Source organism: Beta vulgaris, chromosome 8 (assembly GCF_026745355.1).
Source record: "Beta vulgaris subsp. vulgaris cultivar EL10 chromosome 8, EL10.2, whole genome shotgun sequence".
Lineage (NCBI taxonomy): Eukaryota > Viridiplantae > Streptophyta > Magnoliopsida > Caryophyllales > Amaranthaceae > Beta > Beta vulgaris.
Genome location: NC_079209.1, coordinates 50,916,486 through 50,942,584, shown reverse-complemented (window position 1 = coordinate 50,942,584; position 26,099 = coordinate 50,916,486). Strand labels below are relative to the sequence as shown.

The 26,099-nt window shown below is 40.5% G+C and overlaps 2 protein-coding genes across 3 annotated transcripts; both read right to left on the bottom strand.

Annotated features, from left to right (window-relative positions):
- Window positions 1-903: 903 nt before the first annotated feature.
- LOC104901671 (hypothetical protein) lies at window positions 904-4,748 on the bottom strand. Of its 2 annotated transcripts, XM_057391323.1 has the most exons (5): window positions 4,168-4,748; window positions 3,402-3,451; window positions 2,642-2,778; window positions 1,871-2,429; window positions 904-1,511 (listed from the first exon to the last, which is right to left on the bottom strand). In XM_057391323.1, exons 4-5 carry the CDS (start codon window positions 2,331-2,333, stop codon window positions 1,495-1,497), a joined length of 480 nt encoding a protein of 159 aa, XP_057247306.1. In that variant the 5' UTR covers window positions 2,334-2,429; window positions 2,642-2,778; window positions 3,402-3,451; window positions 4,168-4,748; the 3' UTR covers window positions 904-1,494. The 2 variants fall into 2 exon arrangements, with proteins under 2 accessions (XP_057247306.1, XP_010687567.1); XM_010689265.4 differs by lacking the exon at window positions 3,402-3,451.
- Window positions 4,749-23,260: 18,512 nt separating this feature from the next.
- Window positions 23,261-25,817, bottom strand: LOC125492693 (uncharacterized). The gene is made up of 4 exons (XM_048635403.2): window positions 25,748-25,817; window positions 24,549-24,679; window positions 24,036-24,449; window positions 23,261-23,965 (listed from the first exon to the last, which is right to left on the bottom strand). Exons 1-4 carry the CDS (start codon window positions 25,815-25,817, stop codon window positions 23,261-23,263), a joined length of 1,320 nt encoding a protein of 439 aa, XP_048491360.2.
- Window positions 25,818-26,099: the final 282 nt, after the last annotated feature.

Here is a 26,099-nt window from a genome sequence, read left to right as displayed (position 1 = left end):
TGACGTGAAACATATTTAAAAATGACTTGAAGTAGTTACGAAATGATATAAAACCATACCAATAATGACATTAAAGAGTTTTGTAAATGATATAAAACAAATTTAAAAATAAAATAGAACAGTTTTAAATTGATATAAAACACACTAATAATTCTAATAATGACATGAAACAATTATATTACTTCGCAGATCATATGAGATTTTGTTACACAATGTATTATGGTGTAATATAAAATGTAACACCCAAAGGCCAAATCACTCTATCATAAATGATTTATAATTCTATGGCATATACATAAGTATAAAGTCATCATATAACTAATGGCAAGTATATGTATAGTATTACACTACTAGTTGTTACAACCATTGTTGTTAAAATCCCGATCCGAATCTTACGATTTTACGATCCTGGAGGACCTCACCGATCCCGATCCTACATAGGATCTTAATTTTGTAGGATCTTTCGATCCTGCTCAACCACAAAAAATCACATGGTAGGATCTTAACACGATTCTACGATCCTACGACTCTACGATTCGATCCTACCATATAAAAATCATAAAGTAATTTCACATATTATATTTCTCCTATTAGATTTTGATCGCATGTTACTTCAATCTTATTGTATTGAAAAACTATCATCATTTGCTAACTAAGAAAATCATTATTAATATGTGTAAATTTTTAACATGAGGTTCTCACCATATTTTAGTATAATTATCTCAATTTTACCGAATTGTAGGATCTTACGATCCTACGATCCGATCCCACCGATTCGATTCTACCAGCTCTTACGATCCAAAATAGGATCCCGATCCTGATAACATTGGTTACAACTACCAGCATCATAAATCATGATTATAAGAACAATTTAATAATAAGAAAGAAAAGAACAAGAGAAGAACTGAATTTGAAATTGAAGAAATTTGCGTTCATGCATATTGAACTATTGTAATATTATACTTGATTCCTTTAAAGGAAGTTGCTCATTGCGCCCTCTAAGATGATTTAGATTGTTGGACACACGAATTGGTACAAAACTCCCATATTTGCTCCATCATCCAAATCAAGATAATTAAAATTTCGATCGAGTAATTAATTAAGATTAAATCTACAAACAACTTCTTAAACATTATTTCTAACTATTTTCATGCTTAAGTAAAGCAGTACACAACCAAAGCTGTAATGTAATCAAAATATGCTTTGATGCCCAGAAAAAAGTGGCAAGTACATTTGAAGAATCTTTATTATCTCAAAACATACTAAAGCAAGAAAAATGACTGAATAGTCCACCACCCTCCCTCAACCTCCCAAAAAATAAAGGAGAAGAACAACGATGATCCAGATGATTATCTTAAACAGAAGCTTCAACTAAAAACAAACAAAAAAATTAGAAGGAAAATGATGCTTACAAAAGAAACCTTCATTCACACTAGGGATAACTATAGGCCAAAGGCTTCGAACTATCGTCATGCATTGATTCTTTAGTCTTCATTATGCAGATTCTCCCACTGCAAAATTTCCCACATTACTCTAATTTAGAACATCATAGGATAAGGATTTGCTATAGAATAAGAAATGAGAGTATGAGAAAGGCAATTATAAGCTGACATGGTTGCTGTTTGCATAACAGGAAAATAGGGGGTTTCGGATTAATATACGAAAACCACATGACAGCCTACGATTACCTTTCTCATTTACTTATCTCTCATTCTAGCATATCCAAGTCTACCTATCTACCATTTCCCAAATTCCACCCTTAATGTATTACCCGCAGTCCAAGCAAGGTTAGGAAAAGGAAAAAGGAAAAAAAAAACCTTTGAGCAAACACAAGCAAATAAAAGAAGGGGGAAAATGAAAATTTCTATACCTGTATTAGATGAACTTCCTTCCTTGTCCGAATTTTCTTTTTTAATGCAATTGAGGAGATACTTGAAGGTCTCAATCTCACAAGGAATGGTAAGGCCACCAGCATGATCAAACCCAAACTCTTCCTCAGTTTTCTCAAGGAGTACCTTGAATAGATGGTGGCTAAGGTAGTCAGTACGAATGAGGAACCTTCGAAGCTCTGGCCCTACATAAACTGCCAAGAATCCCTTGGGAACATCAGGAGGTGGCTCGGGGCTAGCACACCCTTCTTCATCTGAATCACCAGCAACGGCCGAGTTCTGCAATCGCCTATTTACTTCAGGTGGGATTCCTCCAGGGGGAGGCTGATCATGGTGGTTGAGCATTCTTGAATTGATAGCTGCATTTTGCCATATGTGAAAATATCCCGTCAGCCTTCCGATTTGTCTAATTCCGCTCACATTGCCACCCCCTTGTTCTTCCATGACTTAATGCTTGCAAATGAAAATTTTGATTGTGATTCTCCCTTGATTGAAATCACTGGGTTCAGTTCCTGATGACTAGCATCATCAGATTGTCCACTACAGGCAAAATAGAACAGCACTCAAAACTTTGCACGCAAGATCCATTTGCATTCAGATTTCAGATTAATAAAATGCAAGTATTTACATGCTGAAGCAGTGTTTAAGAGCTAAACGAGAAGTGTGAAGATTGATGAAACAAGTAATGATCAATTTGGTAGCATGTTGCATGTAGGAACTCATGTGAGTGACAGCACACCCTCTGCACTGACCTTAGACTTCAGAGCAAATCCCTTATATGAATTGTGTCAATTGTGAAAGTTGCAGCTTGGCCTATCACTCTCTTTCTCTTTCTTGGGCAGAACTTAAGAACTTCAATTATGCTCGCTGGACAAATAAGATCTTTTCACTGCAAGAGCCAGAACAAATGCCAAGAAGGCAAGAAAACGATTTAAAGAGGATCAAAAGAGGAACTAGTTGTAAAAAACTGCAGAAGTCTAAAGTCGTTTTTTCATGGAATGCCCGAATCTATATTACAAGATATTGAGGAAAAGATAGGAGCTTTTATGAAGCAACATAACATAAAGATGAAATCCATAAAAATAACTGTGCTGAGTTCTATCAACTAGCAAGTTTTGAGTTTATGCAATTTAATGTTTGAGCTAGCAACTTCCCCAATCCTCCATGTGGATTATCGATTATCAGAAACAGAATTAATGATAATGCATATTTGAGGCAACGGATAAGAATTATTGATTCAAGTTGTAATGAGGTTACTGTCATTGCATATATGAATTATTGACAAGAACATATGGGGTAACGGTAATGCACATATGCTATTACTCATAATGTTGCACCATCATTTGAGTGTAACATGCATCATAGAAAAGACCAGTTGATTACCTAATATCTACATGTAAATTTTCTAGCAAAAGCATCCTTTAGTAATACAGAAACAATAAAAAATGATAGTATGCTTAAAACAAAACATGAGCTCCTCGATCAATAGCTAGTTAAGGTATGATTGCATACCAATTAAGAAGCAACACAATCACCTAGAGATATTATTCCGATTTCGATTCCTTTTCAATATCACCACATGAAAATAATCATAACAATCACATAAGATTTTTTCTTATTAGTTAACTCAGATTCATGATAACTAATCAATTATAGCAAATAGAAACCTGATCTCAAGTTTTAAAATTTGTAAAATCTCCCTACTAGCAAATAAATAAATATATAATTGTTGTACAGATCCAGTAAACCCTTGATTTCACATGGAAGCGAATAATTCAATTGGTGCATGTATAGATCCAGCATGTTCTTAACAAATTGACAATCCAATTCGTCAATTACACAAACTCAAGCAATCAAATTATATTACTCAAGCAATTCAAATGTTATTTATTGAGTATATCACAAAAACTGCAAATCTAGCAAAATCAGAAATTAAACATACACAAGAACAATATTACAGAGGAACTTAGAAATCAAAACTCAAAATGCATGTTAAAGCAAACCCATTTCATCAATTTCAAGAAGCCAACAGACATTATAACATATCACAGAAACTTTAAATCTAGCAAAATCCAAAAACATATAGGTAAATTAATGCATACCCAGAAATCAAAATGCATGTTAAAGCAAAACCCATTTGATCAAATTTGGTAAACATATTCAACACTACATTGCAAAACTGAATAAACCCAGAAATTAAAATGCAAACCAAATCAAACCCAGGTGATAAAATTGTATGATCATATCACAAAATATAATAAAAAAAATAAAGTATTACCTGGAAATGTAAATGGGAGGAGGCATGCATTCAGCTTTGAAGGAAAGAAAAAGAAAAGGAGAAAACTTTGCAAGAAAAAACAGTAAAAAAGACAGAAATTTGGGAATAAGTAACAGAAGAGAGGAAAGAAAAAAGAAACAACTAATTTGATTAAATCTAAAATATTAACTAGAAAAACTTCCAAATTTAGTACATTAAGGTAAAAAAAAAATTGGTAAGAATCTTTGTGAGGTTGGGATGTAATAGTATAGAGTGAATATCGGAATATTATTTCTGTTATTTCTAAAATTCTGCAGCAATTTGGGGAAATGGGTAATATGAGACGAGAGAGACTGTTTATGTTGGCGAATTTTTGGGGATGATGAAAAGTTAGTTAGCTATTTTTGTACCAAATTTGAAGCAAATAACAACAATGGGTTAGTTAAATTTTAGTATATGTTTCTATTTTATTGGAGATGTAGTTTGAAAGGAAATTAAGGGAAGTCCACGAAATTGTTTGTTTTTGGTAGGAGAGAGGGAGAGTTTTTGAGGACGACTTTTTGGTGTTTTTAACTATTTATAGGAGGGGAAAGTTGAGAGCAGTATTTTACATGGGACATCATAAGTGTTATATGGTTGTTCAACGTAGTACAAGGTACGGGTACAGCCTACATCACCCTGGACAATTTCTTTTTGCGGCGTTAAAGCAATAAGACTATCTTTCGTACTCATTGTAGAACTTGATATGGTTGGTATTTGAGTAATGAGTCATTTTGGTTTAAGTTTAACTTAATTCGAGTCGAGTTTGATTAGTTTATGTTATGTTTGTAAAAAGTTGTACTAGTTATTAGTTATTGTTTGGGCCCATTAAATCCCTCCAGTGATATCATGCCATATGGCACCACCACCTAAGCTCCATGGGTCCCACCAACTACAGCATGGCCAATTCAGGCTTTATGGGTCCCACCAGAATCATCCTTTGAAAAGGTGATGCCAATCCCCAAGTGAGCTGTCATGTCCAGCACACCACTTTCTAGAATTATCACCACTATAAATACCTCTTGTCCCATCAATGCAAAGGTATTGAATTCTCACCTAACTAACTTAAGTTTTTCACTCTAGACTCTCTCTCTACCTCAATCATCAACTGACTTGAGCGTCGGAGGGGCGATCCCGGAACAACCCCCGGGGTAGTTTTTCTGTGTTTTGCAGGTTTCCGGTGAACTGATAACCAGCCCTGCTCGGACTTAAGTACTTGTTCAGCACAGATCATTAACCTTAATTTCTAGACAGAAACCGTTTGGCGCCGTCTGTGGGGATAGTACAAAAAGTTACTTCGCCACCACTTCGAAAAATTCACTTGCTGCTCAGCAGGACTTAACCACAGTGCTAGTCAGCCATGGCACCATCCAAGAACGCCCGTAACAGATCTACCCAACCTCAGCGAACCGAGAGGGAACCCTCACCCCAACCAAGGAGGTCAGCACGGACTAGATCCCCGTCAGTTCATACACTGGACCCTAACCTGGAACTCTCTCAGGAACTTCAACCTTCTCCCTCTCGGGAAATACAGCATGTTGACCCTCAACCTTTGCTCACAGCTGACATAGCACTCATAGCAGCTCAGCTGCAACAAACCTTGCAGCAAAGCATCATGCAAATGCTGACCACCCTCCAGCAAGGACAAGGGCATAATCAGCTCAACCTCCAGCCACGTGATGACAATGTCCAGAGGCCATCTCATAGGGAAGAGCGTAACCATCGCTCCACTCATGACCAGCCTAACCGGCAGAGGTCAGCCGCTCGGGAGCCTGCTCGGTCCCAAAGGCCCCCCTCCCGGCAAGATGAACGCCCTCCTCTGGGCGAGAGGTCAGCCCCTCGGGAAGCTGCTCTCCGACGGGAAGAGACCCACGTTTCCAGGTCGCCAAGGGGGAATCCTGGCCGCAAGCCGGAAGATGCTCGAAATATCCTTAATGAGAAAGGTCGTAGTCAGGGATATGATGCTCGTCAGTTCCTAGATCGCAAGGCTGCTCAGCGTGAGGGACAAGGCGACTCGGCTCAGTCCAAACCTCTAAGGCTCGGCAATGGGAGCCTCAAGTTCATGACCCCGTTCAGCCGAGAGATTATTGACACCCCCACCCAAGGGAAAGTCAAAACGCCGCTGATTGAACCGTTCGCGGGCCTAACCGACCCGGAAGATCACATGGCCACGTATAAGGCTCAGATGAGTGTGCAGACCAGCTGCGAGGCCACATGGTGTTGGTTCTTCCCCACCACACTGAAAGGGCTCGCGCTAAATTGGTTCCAAGAGTTGCCGGCCGGAATCATCACCGACTTTGCCGTGCTCGAGGACATGCTTACCCATCAGTTCGTGGCCGGAAAGACGCAAAAGAAGACTAGCTTACACCTCATGGGGGTCAAGCAAGAGAAGAATGAAAGTCTAGCCGACTACATAAAAAGATTCAATGAAGAGTCCCTGAAAGTATCCGACCTGCAGGATGCTGTGGCCTTCGCTGCTCTCATGTCCGGATTGCAGCCTGGCCGGCTAAGATGGACATTGGCTGAGAGAGAAGTCACACTAGGGGAAAAAAAAGGAAGGGCTGCGCTTTCTTCATTACGCAACCCTTCTATACAGTAGGGCTGCGCATTTAAATAAAACGCAGCCCTTCGTTAAAGTATGGCTGCGTTTTAATAGAAAAGCGCAGCCCTGTTTTGTGAAGGGCTGCGCTTTTTAAAAAAGCGCAGCCCTACTGTTACAGAAGGGCTGCGCTTATTTAAAAAGCGCAGCCCTACTGTTACAGAAGGGCTGCGCTTATTTAAAAAGCGCAGCCCTTCTATGGGCTTTTTTTTTTTAATAATTACTCTCTCACACGCCCCCCCCCCTTCTATCACCCTGCCTCTTCTCTCTCTTCTCTCTCACACGCACCTCTCTTCTCTCTCTTCTCTCTCAACCTCCATTCAAAGAAGCGACGCACCTTTCTTTCTCCTCAACCCTCTCTTCTACAGTCAGTAATTGCGAGCTACAACAACAAGAAGGGCTATATATGTTTGATTCTTCAGATCCCCGACGAAAATCAGACCGTCGCGCGCCTTCAACTGTCGCGCACCTTCAACCGTCGCGCTCAAAAATCAGACCACCGTCGCCTCGCCGTTCGTCTCTCTCCTCTCTCGCCGTTCATCTCTTCACCACCGTCGCGCGCAACTTCTTCCGTTCGCCGTTCTGTCGTTGGTTTCATTTTTGTTTATTTTTCTCATTTTTTGTTCATTTTCTTCATTTTTTTCTATTTTCGTTCTTTTTTTTTTCTATTTGTTCGTTCATAGACAGCAACTTCAGATCTACAATTTTAGGGCCTTTTTTTTTTTTTTTCATTTTCGTTTTTTTTTGTTCATTTTGTTCATTTTTCACTACAAGAAAATAGGGCTATGGCAACGGACATATAGCAACAATTTAATTAATGTTGCAAAAAGTGGTATATGGCAACAGTTTTTGAGCACTTGTTTACACACTTAAAAAACCGTTGCTATAGAAATTTTAAAGCAACACTTTTTATAAGGTAATATTATAGCAACACTTTTTATAGAAGTGAAATAAATTTAAAAAATTTATATATGCAATGTTTTGGTTTTTCCTAAGCGCTAATCTTCCCAAAAAATTTAAAACTTTTGTTTTTCATATTTACTTAAGCGGCAAACTTCCCCCTAATATTTTTTTTTTTGGTAATTTATCTTAATTGTAGAATCTACCCTCAACTAATAGTAAACACTAAACCGCAACAATTATACTTTAGGTTATAATTTTTTTTTTTTTTTTGGTCGAGCGCAATATTTTGAATTTTTTTGACAATATCTTTTTCACATCCCTCCAACCACGTTAGCAGCCAATTAATTAAGAATTAGGAATTAGGAAATTTAATAGAAATAACCCTCATTTTTAGTCAAGCGGTTTCCGACCTCCTTCCAACCCATAGAGTCTTCGACGGCGGGCTAAATTCACTGAGTTTGGCGAGCGAAATCTTCTCACTGGTGTTGGGATCTTCAGAAATACCATTCGTGTAGGATTAACTCGATCAAGGTTAGTATTTTTTGTTTGATTTTGCGCAATTATGAGAATAATTCGTGTGGTGATTGTGGGATTTCAAGAAATTGATATTGTTCATAGGAAATTGTAAGTTTGGCGAGTGAATTTCGACTGTTGAACAGATTTTTAAAAATTATTGCTTTAATAAGAAATTGATACTTTTTTTCTTTTGAGGAGAGTAGATATTGATACTTTGTGTTATATGCAATTGTTTCGATAGATTTTGCTTGTTTTGATGATTTTATTGCATATAATATCTCAGAATTATTTTTACAATTTTGTTGCACTATTGATATTCGATCAGTGAGTCTGTTGTATTGCGACTAGGCTTGTTTATTGGGGCGGGTTAGGGGCGGGCCGGGTCAATGTGCTAACGGGGCGGGCTGGGGCGGGTCAAGGGTGTTGATCCACGGGTGCTATAGCATGCTAATAATATTGGGTGTTGTTGATGATGATGCTGTTGTTGTTCATGATGAAGTTTTCCCCTGTCTTGTTGTGCTACGAAAAAGTCTTTTGTTTAATCATACTCATAACCACTGATGATCTTCTTCAACACCAACTACATCTTTCGAAGTTCTACTAGTAATTGAATTAGCCTAACATGGCTTCTAATAATGGTAAGACAACCAAAACGAAAGCACTAAATTCTGTCCTCCCACTTGTTGATGATCTTCCAACTCTTCTAACCTCCATGCTTTATTCTTAGTAGAACTAGAAGTGTATTATTCTCTCTTCCACCTTATTGCAAGAATATAACATATAGTAAAATGTTGTTTTTATATACAAAAGTAAACTGACTATGTTTTTTTTTTCTCTCTCTCCTCTGTCTTCCAAAGAGGAGTTAATGAAGAGGGGGAAAAGGATTTTGAAAGTGAAATAACATAAAACCTCGTGTCTTGTAGTTTGTTGGATTCTTGTAGAGATAAGGGAAAAACTATAGCATGCTAATAAATTCGTACTCAAGCATCTGCCAAGTGCAATTCAGTATTGTTAATGAGAAAATAAAAGGTTATCAATATTCTTCATTAAAATTTAGATGTGTAGAGGAGAGAGAAAAAAAACATTAGGAGAGAATTGGGTATTGTGACTAGTTTTAATGATGTTTAACTTGTAATCTATTAGTTCTTATATGTATTGGCTGTAAAAATAAGAAAAGGGATATCATAAAACTAACGCAAAAAGCAAAGAAACACCAAGCTTAGATGAGAACATATTAATCTATGAACCAGTCAAGATAAAGTAACACCATGAATAGAACACTAAAGAAAACCAAACTAAAAACATATTACTATGAATCAGTCAACATATTAGTTCTTATATGTATTGACATTAATCTATGAATCAGTCAAGATACATATTACCAAATGCATGAAAATAAATGAGAACATAAAGTAACACCATAAATAGAACACTAAAAAAAACCAAACTAAAAACAATATATGCCGGCACAACAAAATAGTAGCTTAGAAAAGTAAGAGCTTATTGAGCACACGTGTTGCTCCATCATTTTCTTCAAGTTTTTGATGTGCATGCTAAAATTTCATTACGTATACTATATATATCTTCTTTCTCAAACACATTTCTTGTTTCAAAATTCTGGATGGCAGCAGGTCATCAAATAAAATTGTTTTTTTTCCTGTTTTTGTTGTAAAATTGTTGTTTGTCGTGTGATAAGTTTGTGTTCATTGACTTTTGCTTAAATAGAAGTTAAAATGTTAGACTGAAGTGAATGTGGTTAGTTTTAATGAATATTTAATTATTTTTGGATTGATTTGGGAATGTCTCTCTCGTAGTGTGATTTGGGTTTCTTTTGCAAAATTTAAATATGCTTTTCATAGTAAATGTTTTGGCTAAACTAATATGTAATTCTAAGATTGACTAATATGAAACAAGTGTGAAAACTACCGTTTCATTGCCCTTATGTGTTTATAATGTTTTTTTTCCTTTTATGATATAGTTGTCGCTATCATTACAAAATAAGTTATCTCATGGATCAAAACTGGATGACACTTCCTAGAGGTTCAGAAGAGTTTAAACAAGCTTTAAATGCATTTCTTGATCATTATTTTGCCAAGGATGCTATTGGGGGACAAATTCTTTGCCCTTGTAAAAAGTGCTCGAGGCGTTTCTGTCGCTGTAGAGACGAAATTTATGATCATTTGATAGTTGATGGATTTGTAAAGGGCTTTAAGGAGTGGGTCATACAGAGGGAAGCTTCTTCTAATGATAGACAAGGACAGGAAAGTAATGGTCTAAATACTTATGATGATATGTTTGGTTTGTTGCATGATACTTTTAGAGATGTGGATGAAGGTTTAGATGATGGACAAGGGGTTTCCAATGGGCCAAACGAGGAGGCAAAAAAATTTTATAGGTTGGTGGAAGAAGGGAAGCAGGAACTTTATCCTGGGTGCAAAACTTTCTCAAAGTTGTCCTTTATGATTCGTTTATTCCTCTTCAAGTGCCTAAATGGAGTGAGTAATGCAGCCTTTGGTGATCTTTTAGAGTTGTTGAGAGAAGCATTTCCCATGGCCAAACTTCCTAAATCCTATAATGAATCAAAGAAAATTGTGAGTGATTTGGGTCTTGACTATCAAAAAATACATGCTTGCCCTAATGATTGTGTTCTTTATTGGAAGGAGCTTGAAGGAGCAAACATTTGTCCAAAATGTGGAACATCAAGGTGGAAGTCTGAGAAAGTGCCAGCAAAGATTTTAAGGCATTTCCCGTTGAAGCCTAGACTTCAGAGATTATTCATGTGCCCTAAAACTGCTGAATCGATGGTTTGGCATAATATTGGGCGAAAGAAAGATGGTAAGATCAGGCATCCTGCTGATGCACAATCTTGGAAGAACTTTGATGTAACATATCAAAACTTTGCATCAGATCCTCGAAATGTTAGATTAGCTCTTGCTAGCGATGGTTTCAACCCGTTTCGAACCATGAGTGTTGCTCATAGTACTTGGCCTGTTGTGTTGATTAATTATAACCTTCCACCGTGGTTGTCTCTTAAACCTGAATATTTCATGTTGTCTTTATTAATTCCTGGTCCAAAGTCCCCGGGAAATAACATAGACATATACTTGCAGCCATTAGTTGAGGAATTAAAGGAGTTGTGGAAAGATGGAGCAGAAACTTATGATGCATTTAAAAAAGAATCATTTCAATTGCGTGTAGCATTGATGGGGACCATAAACGATTTTCCAGCTTATGCCATGTTATCAGGTTGGTGCACCAAAGGTAATTATGCATGTCCTAACTGTAACCATGATGTGGAACCCAAATATTTGCCACATAGCGGAAAGAATTGTTACTTGGACACCCGAAGGTTTCTTAAAATGAACCATCCTTGGAGAAAGGATAAGAAATCTTTTAATGGAACTATAGAGGAGCGTTCTGCACCTACTCCTTTATCTGGTGAAGAAGTGTTACTTCAATTGGAGAATTTTGTCAATGATTTTGGGAAGAAAAAGAAAGGTGGAGGTACGAAAGGGCCATGGAAAAAAAGGCCTATTTTTTTTGAACTAGAGTATTGGCCTAGTATTAAATGTCGTCACAATCTTGATGTCATGCATATTGAGAAGAACGTATTTGATAACATTATCGAGACATTATTAGACGTTCCTGGAAAAACAAAGGATGGCATTAAGGCGCGCCTTGATTTGGTGAAACTTAAGATAAAGCCACATCTCCACCCTTATCCTTCAGATGATGGTAAGAGCATGTTGATTCCACCCGCGAATTTTACAATGAGTAATGCACAAAAGGATTTGTTTATCAAAGTCCTTAAGGAAGCAAAACTACCTTATGGGTATGCATCGAACATAGCAAGATGTGTACAAGAGAAAGAAAGAAGATTTGTTGGTTATAAGAGTCATGATGCACATGTTTTGCTCCATCATTTGCTTCAAGTTGCTGTTAGAAAGACATTGCCAGAAAGTGTCGCTGTACCTTTAATAAGACTTGGGAATTTTTTTCGGGGTATATGTAGTAAAGTTGTTGATCTTGAAGAATTAGGCGTGTTGGCTGATGAAGTTGTCACGATACTTTGCCAATTTGAAATGATTTTTCCTCCGGCGTTCTTTGATGTGATGGTTCACTTACCTGTTCATTTAGTGGATGAAATTAAATTTGGTGGACCAGTGCAATATCGTTGGATGTACTTTGTTGAGAGGTATCTATGCAAGCTAAAGTCATACGTACGCAACAGAAGTCGTCCAGAGGGATGTATGGCAAACGGGTATCTAATGGAAGAATGCTTAACATTTTGTTCAAGATACCTACATGATAACGTCAAGACTCGATTAGATAGAAGATTTGGTAGGAGTTGTTCCATGAATCAGAGTGAAAATAATTCATCTTTTTTTTCAAAGGTAGGGTATCCTATTGGAGGAAAAAATAAAAAGAAAGGAAAAGGAGTCACTTTAGACTTGCAAAATCTGAAAAAAGCTCATAGATATGTCATATTTAATTGCAACAATAACACAGTGGAAAACTATATCAAGTAAGTAAGAATTACACTTTTTTTCCTTTTTGTTAATATGATGTTTAGTATTTTACTTGAATTTACATGCTTTCTTTTAGGGAACACAAGAGTTTAGTGAATAGCCAAGGCCGAAAGCGTAGATGGGATAACGCTCAAGTTCATAGTAAAGATTTTATTGATTGGCTTCAGGAAAAGGTGCACACAGATGACATTGGTGGCGATATATTCTGGTTGGCTAAGGGTCCGAATCCGAAAGTTAGGAGGTACACGGGATATTTTGTAAAGGGTTACAGGTTTTACACAAGGCAACGCGATTCACGTATAAAGACTCAGAATAGTGGAGTCACATTGACAGCCATGACTTCTAGTTTTGCTAGCTCCAGGGATCGAAATCCTGTTGATGGGGAAGTTACCTACTATGGTGTAATTGAAGAGATTATTGAGCTAGATTTTTGGTCTAAATTTAGTGTCGTGTTGTTCAAATGCGATTGGTTTCTTGCTGATATTGATAAGTGTGGCCTTACATTTGTCAATTTCAAGAAGAAGTGTTCAGTAGACGATCCTTTTGTATTGGCATCTCAAGTCCACCAGGTTTTCTTCATCCAAGATCCAGTTGAACATGACATTCATTATGTTATGAAAAGAATTCCAAGAGAATTTTATGACTTTGAGGATGAACTTGACGAGGAAACGTACTGGACAGAACCTCGAGATTCTAATTCAAAGGAATGCCCATCTGTTGACTTAACCAGTAGCTATTCAACCACTAGTGGTGATGTTCGGACAGTCGACATAGATGAGATTATAGGTCCTAGTAGTGATTTGAATGTGCCAGAAAACGAATCTGACTTTGACGATACAGATTGGGATTGGATGCATGTTGATGATGCAGATACCTTGGTTCCCGAGTCGTAGAGGGTTAATTTAAGTTAACTATATTTTCTATTTCATGTTACCTTTGACATTATTTTAAGTTTTCGATATTTTATATTTTATGTCTTTGAGACTTCTTGGCTATCTTAGAATTATTCATGATTTCTCTATTATGTCTATGTTTGATTAATTACTGTATAGTTTCTATGATAATTATATGACTTGATATGTTTGTATAGTTTTCTTCAATTTGTTATTACTATTATTATACATCTACATTCAGGTTGAAAATGGTGAAGTACGGAAGCTCTTCAATATCAAAAAAGAAACAGATTGGTTCAATGCATTCTGTGTTAAACCCATATGAGAAAGTACGGTCAAGCATCATGGAAAAAAATGCCCAAAAGTTTAAAGAACTTGGTTTAGAGCAGATTGCACAACAACTCATGGATAGCCTTACTGCTCGTACTAAGGGGAAACAGAATGACAACAATGTGGACAATGATAATCAAGACTACCAGCCTGCCGATCTTAACGATCAAGACTACCAACCTGCAGATGATGATGATCATGACTCTGAAGAGGAGAACTCTAATGTTCTTAAGAAAGCAGCACCTGCTTCATCATCGAGATCATTACCAAATAAGGTTCTGTGAAATGCTTTAGAATTTATGTTACTTTACATATATACACAATACTTTCTATTGTTAGTTTTGATTATATTGTGTGTTATTTTTGTAGAAGGTAAGAACTAGAGAATATGCACCTAGAAAGGCAAAGAAGCAGCCATTGTGTCCAGCTTTAGCAATGGATAAATTCATGGAGATGCAACAACAAGTAGACCCATTGGATGCACATAGACTAGAGCTAGAGGTACAACAACTCGAACAAGATTGTTTAAGATCCAAAAGTCAAAATTCTTCCATTGTTGTGTCAAAAAATCAAGGATAGATAACTACATCTTCTAATGAAGGTACTTCTTTCATTCTAGCTTGTGTGTTGTGCGAAAAAGTTCAAATATGCTCATCTCTTTATTTCTATGTTTGATTGAAGAATATTATGTGCCATCTCTTTGCGAGTGTCATATTGTGTATCTTTGTCACCTGTGATAACTTGTACTAGGTCCCAAAAAGAAAGGTCGAGGGCCAACCAATATGTTTGAAGTCCATGCTCGCAAATGGGAAGACCGTGTTGCTATATATTGCAACGATAAAGGACAACCTATTGGGCCTGAGAAGGCTCGGAAGGAGCTCACTAGGTTCTTAGGAACCATTGCTCATGATTACAACTGGGCCCCCTTGACTTTTACAAATTGGCAGAGTGTTCCAGACAAGGATAAGATGTGGGAATATGTTAAAGTCAGTTATCTCCTTAATTGAATCTTTCATGATGTTTTACTACTTTGTCTTTTTCTTCCTCGTGACATTGTTTTTTTTTTTTTTTACCTTGTTTTATTAGTAATACTAAGTAACTTATATTTCAGACTAAGTATATCCTTCCATCTGAAGCTTATGATTGGGTTATGGAGACCCTTGATCAGTCTTGGAGAGGTTTCAAATGTCGGCTCAAAAGAGATCATTATTATCGATATGATAATTATGAAGATAGATTGAAGTCATGCCCGGAAAATGTGCCAGAAGATCATTTCAAACTACTACTAAAATATTGGGCGTCTACTCCAGCAAAGGTAAAAATAAAACCTACTTTAACATATTATTTTACTTAGTGATCAGGCTCACCAACAATTTTTGCCTCTTTTTTTTTTTTGGCTAGAAAACAAGTTTACAGAATGCAAAGAATCGAGGAGAACAAGATAACATGCACACATGTGGTCCCGTGTCCTTTGCTATGATTTCTGATAAGATGGTATGAAATACATAAGACGTACAATTTTTTATATATAGTAGTAGCTATAATATAATCTAGTAGGATGTGGGATTCTCTTACCTTTTTTTATAGTTTAGGCCTGTGCAGCACAAAATTCACCAAGACCACCAATATTGTTCACCTATTCTAGGCATAATTTTTGGTTTCTCTCATATGAAAGAAGATACATCTGAAATTCCGTCTTCAACAAATTGGGTTTATTAATAATACCTTAATAAAGCTATAATGACAAGGACTGGAAAAGTGATCAAAAAAGTGTGAACTACAAATCAGAAGAGAGTGAGTTTTGAAGTAATATTTAGAAGATAGTTGCTTTCAGATAGAGATCCTAATGTGACTATAGTATACGGTCAAATGATATATGGAGACCTTATTTTCTTGTTCTTCTTGTTGTTTTCCTAATTATTGTTGATTCACCTAGTTTTTGTATTTATATTATCTCAGTTTCGAGAAGATGGTGTGGTACCTTCCAAAAGAAAGATGTTTGAGAAAACTCGCTCTCGAAAGGAAGGAAAAACCTATGATCGGCCTTTTGATGATACACAAAAGAAAATTGTATGTACTTTATTAGTCTTGCATTCTCCTAGTATTCTTTCACAAGATATTTCACGTTGTATAGAAAATAATGGAGTTATTTATTGATATAGCAAGAAATGAGGCGCTTAGAAGCATTAGAAGTTGATGAAAATGGTGACAATCGGAAAGATCCATTTGATGAAGTTATGGGAGATGGTTGTGGTGGTCACAAGAGACTTGTTGGATTAGGTGTATCCCGTAAAAAGCCAAAAGAGAATGTTAATGGTAGCTCCCTGATTTTACCAAAGGAGGTGATGGAATCTATTAAAAGTGCTGTGGTAGCTGATGTGCAAAAAGAGTTGAATGCTGAAAGAGAAGAATTTGCAAAGGAAAAGGAAGCTCATGCTGCAAAAGTTGCTGAAATGGAAAGAGCTACACAGGAGCAAGAGACGCAAGATGGAGTATCAACTCAGGATGAACCTATTACCCTTGACGTCATTGCTTTAGCACTTGCACAATTACGCCAAAAGGACCCTAGCTTGACATCCGAAATGATTGCAAAAGCTATTGTGTCAAGTGCTACAAATAATGCCACGTAACAAGCTGTTGACCGCAAGAATATTGAGGTATGTCATATTTATGTTGTTCTCCTTATCATTTGTATTGTTTGTCCTAAATTTAAAGTATATGACATAGATGAGATTGAGTTATTTGTCTTGTATCATTTACCCACCTTGGGGTAAATATGGCGGTAATGCCCCAATATTGGTTGCTTTTGTAAAGAACGTATGGTGTTGGATCTGGGAAATGTATTACTGATATTACAAACAGGTATTTTCATTGTGCCCTATTTTGGGTTTGTCCATTTTACAAAGGAGACTCTGCCGAAATTTTTGCTGAATTTTTTTTACTTTAAATAAATTTATGCTTTGATGTTTTATCCTATGTCTTCGTGTCTTTAGCGTGTCTCATTCTTGAATGAAAACTATAGTTTTACTTTTACATAACAACATTGATTTGTAATTGTGTTTTTTTTCCTTGTTTTACAGGTTGGCTTAGAAGTTGGTGCATATAATCAAGTATTACAAGCTTCTTCGTTAGCCAATTCGATTAGATAGATAAATTTTTGTTACATATAGGCTTGCTTTCGAATATATTTTTAGGTGGTTCTTTTGTTGCGGACATAAGTTAGAAGCATTGTTTTTACTATTAGACAGGTGTTATTGTCTTATGGATGCTATACGTAGAACGTTTATAACCTTTATGGATGTTATCTATCTATATATAAATTCACTTTCTTTTAAATACCGAGGACTTATTTAATAGCATATGTAACTTGTGTATGAAAATCCATTTGAAGTCGCAATACGGTTGCAATGTGATCAAAAGCGTTGCAATAAGTCTAAATTGTCACCTTAAAGAAGAATATAATTGTTGCCATTGGTTGGTATAAATCGTTGCCTAAAGTACTCATTGTTGCTCTAAATTAATATATAAATGTTGCTAAAAAATGGTAAAAGTGTTGCCTTGGACTCATAATAATGTGTTGCCTAAAAAATTTAAATCGTTGCCTAAAAAAAACACAATTGTTACCAAAAGATGAAGAAAGTGTTGCTTTTTTATTTGTATAAATCTGTTACCTTTTAATCTATATTGTTGCCTTAAGTCAAGACATTAGTGTTGCAAAAAATTTGAAAATGTTGCTTAAAAAAACCGTTGCCACAAATATCTTTAGCAGCGTTTTTTAAACTAGTGTTGCCATAAGGAAACAAACTGTTGCAATAGGTTTTTAGCAGCGCCACCCATTGGCAACGGCTTAAAAAGCGTTGCCAAAGGGCTATTGCAACGGTTATAAAGACTCTAGTAACACTTTCTTGTCGTTGCCATAGCCCTATTTTGTTCCTTTTCGGTTTTTCTTTTCAGGATATTAATTTCTGTTTTTTGGTTTGTATTCATTTCTTTTTGTGTAGTTACTGTGTAATCTTTTCTATTCTGATGTAGTTGGTAAATTTTTGCGCAAATGGTGAATGTCAATTTGGTTGTTTTTAGTAATATTTCTCTATATAAAAAATGCAAAAAGAAAAATTGTATTCAGATGTATTCATTTCAATTTGGTCAATTTTTGTGCAAATGGTGAATGTCATTTTTTTTGTTATCTCGTTGGTGAATGTCAATTTGGCAGCAACTTCATTTCGTTTGTATTCGACGTTTAATGGTTAATTTTATGTTGTTTTAGGTAATATTTCTCTATATAAAAAATGTCAAAAAAAAAAAAATTATTTTTTTTTTGGTAGGAAGGGCTGCGCTTTTTAGGTAAAAGCGCAACCCTTCTAGCATAGAAGGGCTGCGCTTTTTAGGTAAAAGCACAGCCCTTCTAAGCTAGAAGGGCTGCGCTTTTTCCTAAAAATCGCAGCCCTTCCTTGTGAAGGGCTGCGCTTTTCTAGCGCAGCCCTACTTACAAAAGTGAAGGGCTGCTACTGAAAGGGCTGCTGTCAAAAAGCGCAGCCCTTCTTCATTTTTCCACTAGTGTCAAAACCTTTTCAGAGGCAATGGCAAAGGCTCAAAGATTTATCCAAGCGGCAGACATTTGCCGTCACTCGGAAGAAGGAAGTAAGAAGAGAAAGGAAGAAGGAAACAACAGAGATCAGCCCAAACAACAGAAAACGGGCGGTAGGTCGGATAGGTTCACTGATCATGGAAACGACCCTCGTTTCAATAAGAACCACAGAGAAATATACCTGGACATCAAGCACAAGTCCATGCTGCATAACCCCCAACCCATCCGGACCTCAGCCTACCGGAGAGACAAAAGTCAGTGGTGTGAGTACCACCGGGAATGTGGTCATACCACAAAGGATTGTAGAGAGCTGAAAAAAGGACTGGATAACCTTGCCAATCAGGGCAAGCTGAACCGCTACCTCAAACACACCGATGAAGAGAAGGGAAAGCAGAAGGTCGGTCAGTCCAATAGTGGGGACACGGAAGGGTACATTGGGGTCATCGCGGGTGACTTCGCCTCGGGAGGCCTAACCGGCCGAGCCAGGAAAGCTCACCTTCAAAACCAAGCCGGTCGGATTGTCCCATAATGACATTCGGGGAATCCAGTCGGTCTGTCAGCGTACCCCACGATGACCCCCTGGTTATCGAACTCAAAGTAGCCAACTCCCGGGTCAGACGTGTCTTGGTTGACAGTGGGTCATCCGCTGATATCATAACCCTGGAATGCTTGAAGAAGCTGAAATATAGTGAGAAGGATGTCACGCCACTCGATCAGCCACTCATAGGCTTCGGGGGAAACTCTTTACAGCCCCTTGGGTCGATAAAGCTCCCCACTCGGATGGGAGAGAAAGGCAAGGGCAGAAGCCTACCGATCGACTTTCTAGTGGTCGACATTCCTTTGCCATACAACATAATTATGGGACGACCCACCCTGAACAGAACAAAAGCTGCAATCTCTACATACCAACTCCTCATGCAGTTCGAAACAGATGAGGGGAAGGTCGGAAAGATTCAAGGGGATCAGCAGGCCGGACGAGAATGCTATGTTAATAGCTTAAAGAGCAGAACTGAAATCGACGTCCAAGAGGACTCGAAGAAGAGAAAAAGGGAAGAAAATTCACCAAGGAACTTGGGGGTGTACATCACAGAAAACCCCAAACAGTACGAGCGACCTCAGCCAGCTGAGGAAGACGAAGAAGTAGAGATCGGGACAGAACCCGGTCGGACTGTAAGAGTGGGCAAGGCCCTAAACCCAGAAACAAGAGCGAAAGTAGTGCAAGTGCTCAGGGAATACCAGGAGTTTCGCCTATGAGGCCTCAGAGATGCTGGACTTGACCCCAAAATCATGTGTCATGAGCTGAATATCAAGGAGGGTACAAGCCAGTCAAGCAAAAGCTAAGGCACCAGGGCCCGGAAAGGTGCAAAGCTGCCGCAGTGGAGGTCAAGAAACTGCTCGAGGCAGGGTTCATTGAGGAATACAGTACTCAGAATGGCTGGCTAACGTAGTACTGGTGAAAAAGCCGAGGGCTTGGCGCATGTGCGTGGATTTCACAGACCTGAACAAGGCCTGTCCGAAAGACAACCATCCTCTGCCCAAAATGACAGGTTAGTCGACTCGACAGCTGGTCATGCCCTTTTAAGCTTCATGGATGCTAATGCAGGCTACCACCAAATTCCCATGGCGGACACTGATCGGATTCATACCGCTTTCACCACCCCGCAAGGGGTCTACTGTTACAAAATGATGCCATTCGGACTGAAAAATGCCGGGGCTACCTACCAGCGGACCATTAACAAAATTTTCTGTGATCAATTGGGTCGGAACATGAGGTGTATGTTGACGACATGATCGTCAAAAGCAAGGCCCATCTGATCCCCAGCCGACCGGGAGACGCTGAGCACACTGAGGAAGTATCGTATGATGCTCAACCCTAAAAAGTGCGTCTTCGGAGTGAAAGGGGGCAAGTGCCTCGGATTTCTGGTTGATGAAAGGGGTATTGAAGCCAACCCCGACAAGATCAGAGCAGTTCTGGAAATGAAATCCCCTCGGAACGTCAGGGAAGTGCAGCGCCTAACAGGATGTCTAGCTGCCCTCGGACGGTTCCTGTCACGGTCGGCTGATAAGAGCCTATTTTTCTTCAAGGCCCTTAAGAGAAAAGAGTTCACTTGGGACGACGAGGCTGAACAAGCCTTCACCTCCCTCAAACTCCACCTATCAACTCTCCTCAAGCTCATGTCCCCCTTGCCGGGGGAAACATTGTTTGTATACTTGGCCGTATCCGAATACGCCCTAGTGCCGTTCTGGTAGCCGAAAGGGAAGGGACGAGCACCCGGTCTACTTCTATTAAGCCATGCCTTTCGAGGGGCAGAAGCGAAATATAGTGAGGTGGAGAAGATGGTCTTCGCCCTCGTCATGGCTAGCAGAAAGCTGAAACCCTACTTTCAAGCCCATCAAATCAAGGTCCTTACCGGACAACCCCTCCGCAAGGTCATAGAAAGCAGGAACCACTCCAGTCGGATGACGATTGGGCTGACAATTGGCTGATTTCGGCCTGGAATATGAGCCCAGAAGGGCCATCAAAGCTCAAGCCTTGGCGGACTTTATAACTGAATGCACAACTCGGCCCCCGGTCGGCCAGAATGAAGAGTGGGAACTATACGTGGATGGTTCTTCCACCAAGTCAGGATGTGGGCGGGGCTAGTGCTTAAGCCCCCGGTCGGAGAAAAAATGGAGTATGCAATCAATTCGAATTCCTGGGGTCGAACAATGAAGCGGAGTATGAAGCTTCATCCTCGGACTTCAGCTTGCATTTTGCAGGAGCCACGGCCATTGAGGCCCGATCAGACTCCCAGCTTATAGTAGGTCAGGTCTCGGGAGAGTACGAGGCCAAGGAGGACAATATGAGAATGTATCTGGCCAAGGCACAAGAGTTCATCAAAAAACTCTCCATTTCCGATCAGCCACATACCCAGGTCGGAGAATCAACAAGCCGACGCTCTGGCTCGTATGGCTAGTTCGGCAGGGGTCAGCCCCTCGGACTATCATGTGGGAGGTGCTTCGCCAGCCCAGCATAAATGCCAAGGAACAGTTGATTCTAGACCGAACGCCACTTGGATGGATGAGGTGGTCGGATACTTAAGGGATGGAGTCCTCCCAACAGATGCCAAAGAAGCCGAAAGGATCAAGCACCGAGCAGGTTGGTTCTTATGGCATGACGAGCAGCTCTACAAGAAGTCATACACGCACCCATGCTGAAGTGTGTAACCCCTGAAGAAGGAAATTACATCCTAAGGGAAATACACCAAGGGGCGTGTAGCAGCATCAAGGGGGGAGAACCATAGCGGAAAAGCTCAAAGGCTGGGTACTACTGGCCTACTCCAAGGCAGATGCACAAGAATTGGTGAAGAGATGCCCATCTTGCCAAATCCATTCGGATATTCCCAGATCCCCAGCTACCCCCCTCAATCCCATTCAAGCAGTTCTGCCATTTGACAAATGGGGCATGGACCTGCTCGGCCCGTTCCCACCAGCATCTGGTCAGCGGAAGTTCTGATAGTGGCCATAGACTATTTCACCAAGTGGACTGAAGCCGAACCCCTTGCCTCCATCACTGACAAACAAGTCCAAGCCTTCATTTGGAGGAACATAATCACAAGGTTTGGAGTACCCCGAGCCCTGGTCTCGGACAATGGTCGGCAATTTAATAGCGACCAACTCGGGAATATGTGCCGTTTTGGAATACAGACCAGGTTCTCCGCCGTTTCCCGACCACAAACCAATGGCCAAGCAGAAGCGGCCAACAAGATAGTGCTCAAGGGGATCAAAAAATCCCTTGACGCAGCAAAAGGGGCTTGGGTGGACGACCTGCCTGGAGTCTTGTGGTCTGCTCGGACACTATAAAGGAAGCAACGGGACATTCCCCGTTCGGATTAGTCTATGGTAGTGAGGCAGTACTACCAGTAGAGGTCGGTATCCCATCACCTCGGATCACCTTTTATGACTTCGAGCAAAATGAAGAAGAAAAGCCTGTCAACCTCGACCTGCTGCCAGAAACAAGGGGCAACTCATTGTTAAGGTCGATCCGCTACAAGCAAAGAGTAACTCGGCAGTTCAATCGTCGAGTCAAGTCAAGGCCAATCCAGCTCGGAGATTGGGTGGTCAGAAAGGTCGAAGCACGGGGCTATCACATCTGAAAGGCAAACTAGGGGCCAACTGGGACGGTCCTTACAAAGTAACCAAAGTCATCAAGCCTGGTACATTCCAGCTCGAGAATCCTGAAGGCATACCACTTGCTCGGCCATGGAATCTGGATAATCTAAAGAAATACTATGTATAGTCAATTGCAATTAGGGGCATATAGCTGAGATACTGGCCAGGTATGGCATGTAGTCACTCGGACCAGTCCAGGTCGAAATTGTAAGACTTAACCAGTCAATTTTCCAAGTTATAAAAAGACTTAACCAGTCATTTGTTCTGTTCCAATTAAACTTAGCCAGTTTTAATTATTCGAATTTAACCCGACCAACTATATCTTTCGAAACTTAACCAGTTTCAATCGCGAGTTGTTCGAGTTAAATCCGACCAGCGCTATCAGGCAAAACTTAACCAGTTCGAGAATCAATACTTGAAGCAAATTGCAATTGACAAACATAAAATGTGCTCGGATAAAATAAAAAGAAGACTTTCATTGAAGTTAGAAAAATATTACATCCTAAAACCTTGGTACTACCAAGGTTAAGAGCAAAAAGAAAACAAAATACAACACAAAGGAAACCTAAGCGGCAGGGGGGTCGGTCTGATCATTGGTACTCCCATGATGCTCCTCAGACTTGGCCACCCCTTGGCCCTGATCATCCTCAGCAACCTCCTCCACATCTTCATCATCATCATCATCATCATCCGAAAGGGCGATGTGCAGCTCAGAGAGAATGGCCTGATCCTCCTCCTTTAGAAGGGCTTCATAGCTCCCCATGACCTCGGACCAAGGAAGAGAAGGATGCGATCTCTCCAAGGCCGCCTTCATCCGCTTGAGGGCGTCATCTACCCCCATCTTCTGGGCGGTCGAGCCGACCTCATTGACAAACAATTCGCAAGCCTTGGTCTCCTTCCAGCCCGCGAACCACTCGTCTTCGGACTTAGAGGCCTTCTCCAGCTCGGCCAGCTTGAACTGCAGATCAGTGATTTTGGTCTGCGCCTCCGCAACTTGGGCCTCAGCAACAACCTTGGCGATCACAGCCTCATCCTTCTCCTTAATCAGTTTCTGTTTGGCCACATCCCACTGGGCCCGCTCGGCCTTAAAGTCGTCCTGGTCGCGAGCGATGCAGCGCTTCGCGTTGGCAAGATCCGCCTCGGCTACCCTTTGAGCTTGCTCAGCAGCGTGGAGCGCGGTGAAGTGTTTTTTGCCCTTAGCTTCCAGGTCAGATACCTTCTCAGCCAGGTGGACCTTGTTTCTGGCCACATTGACCAACCGAGCGGAAAACTGAATAAAAAACAAAACGATGAGTGCAAAACCTTAGCGAGAAAATCCACAAGTTAAATAAGGAACTCACCTCAGCCCAGCTGCGGAACAGGTCATTGGTCTCCTCGGGTCCGCTGGTGGAGGCGATGTATTCCCGATCGGCTGCGCCATAGAGGCACTCCACAGCGTTCGTCCAACGGGTGTCGAGCCCGTGAACGTCCAACTCAGCGAAGGGCCTCGCCAAGGCCAGGCTGAGTTCCTCGGGATCATCATGAGGTCCGCGAGGGGTGGCCGGCGTGTATTGAGGACTCCTCATTGGTCGGAAGTCCTCCGAATGGACAGAAATGCGAGTCCCCTCGGACTTGTCTGCCTTCTCCTCCGGACGAGGGCTGTTAACCTCTACCGACTTGGCCTTTTTGGCCTTCTCAGCTTGGTCCTTGGCCAAGGCCTTGGCAGTTTTGGCCACCTTCTCAGGGTCCCGCTTTCTCTTCTTCGAGGCCTTAGGCTTCGAAGGATCCCGCAAAAATCAGAGTCAGGTCGAAGTATAGAGGAATGGTGGGTCGAAGTATAGATGAATGATGCTCGGTTAGAAGTTGAAACCTACCTTGGGACTCTTGGGAATGCCTATCTTCTTAGCTTTCAGCTCGGCCTTAAGCTGAGCCGCCCTCATCGCAGTGTAGTTGAGTTTTTCGGCCATGTCTGGGTCGGATTCCAAGAGATGTGTCAAAGAATAAGCTGCAAAGAGAAACATTGTTATGAAGTTATAAACATAAACAAGAAAAACATGTAAAGTAACCCCCTCGGCCGATTACCCCGGGGGAATGTTCGGCTCAGCCCGACCGCCGACAGCAAGTGCTCGCTCTTGAACACGCGGCAGCTCGGTATCCAATTGCTAGCTACATAGACTTCTCCCCCTTGGACAATTTGGACCTCAGTCTGCATGTATATAGCCGCAACGGCTTCTTCCTCGGACATCTCAGGAACCCTGAAGTTAAGCTCGTGGTTGGGCTCGACATCCGGTCGGACTGTGGGGATCCCCCAGTCCCCTCCAAAAAACACGAAGGCGAACTCCCTCCTAAAGCCTTTTTGAGACGTAGGCAGGTCGAGCACCACCTTGTAACCCTGTCGGACTTGAAAATACCACCAACCTGGACCGTTGTCTCCGGCCGACATCTCGACCAACTTGAACATATTGCGCCATAGCCTGATAGTTGGTCGGACGCTCAGCATAGCACATAAGGTCTGAACAGCGATGATTCCTCCCCAGGAATTCGGAGAGATTTGACTTATGCACAAATTATAGGCGTTGAGAAGATCCTTCACAAAGGGAGTTAATGGAAATCGGAGCCCCATCTCCATAGATTTATAATACACTGCGGTGCAGCCCGGAGGGGGGGGGTGAGAACAGTTTAATGGGCCTCTGGTCGGACAAGTATATAGGGGTCCCTAATGTGGAACCTCGCAGCCTGCCCCCTCGGGTCGTCGAGGATTGCCTTCATCAATGCCGGTAGAGGGAACTTAGATCCAGGTCCTTCCTTCGGATCCGGATCTGGAAACTCTGGTCGGCCCGAGGTTGACGCTTCTTCACCATCCGACATGGTCACCCTCACTACACCATCATCAAGATATTTGTCTAAGTAGCTAGCTTTTGAAGGAAAGGCCAGGGACACCTCCCAGGGGAAGGGAACAGCGCCCTCGGCCTCTTCCTCCACTAACGATGAGGGGCTCGGGAGCAAAACCGCATCGGGGACGGCCGAGGGGTCGGGGCAACTTATTATGGTTGACACCAACTTATTCCCATACCTCTCACCTCCTCGAATCTATTGTAGGGAGGTGAGGTTGGAGGTGTAGCCGACTCGGACGATTCTCCCATTATTGTATAGACAAGGGAGTCGGCCGAGGTTATTAAAAAGAAAGCGAAATAAACTAAAAAAGCAAGAGCGTACCTGGTCGGACGACGGAAATCGGATAAATTGCTCGGAAACTGTAACAGTCCAACATTTTAAGCCATTTTCTTAAATAGTAATTATGATTATTAGTTTAACTAATGGTTTTTAATCTACTTAATGATTATTGAGTTTATTGAACTCTTGAAATTATAATTTCAAGATCAAAGTTGGATTCTAGCTTAATTATGAAATTAAAAATGCCTTTT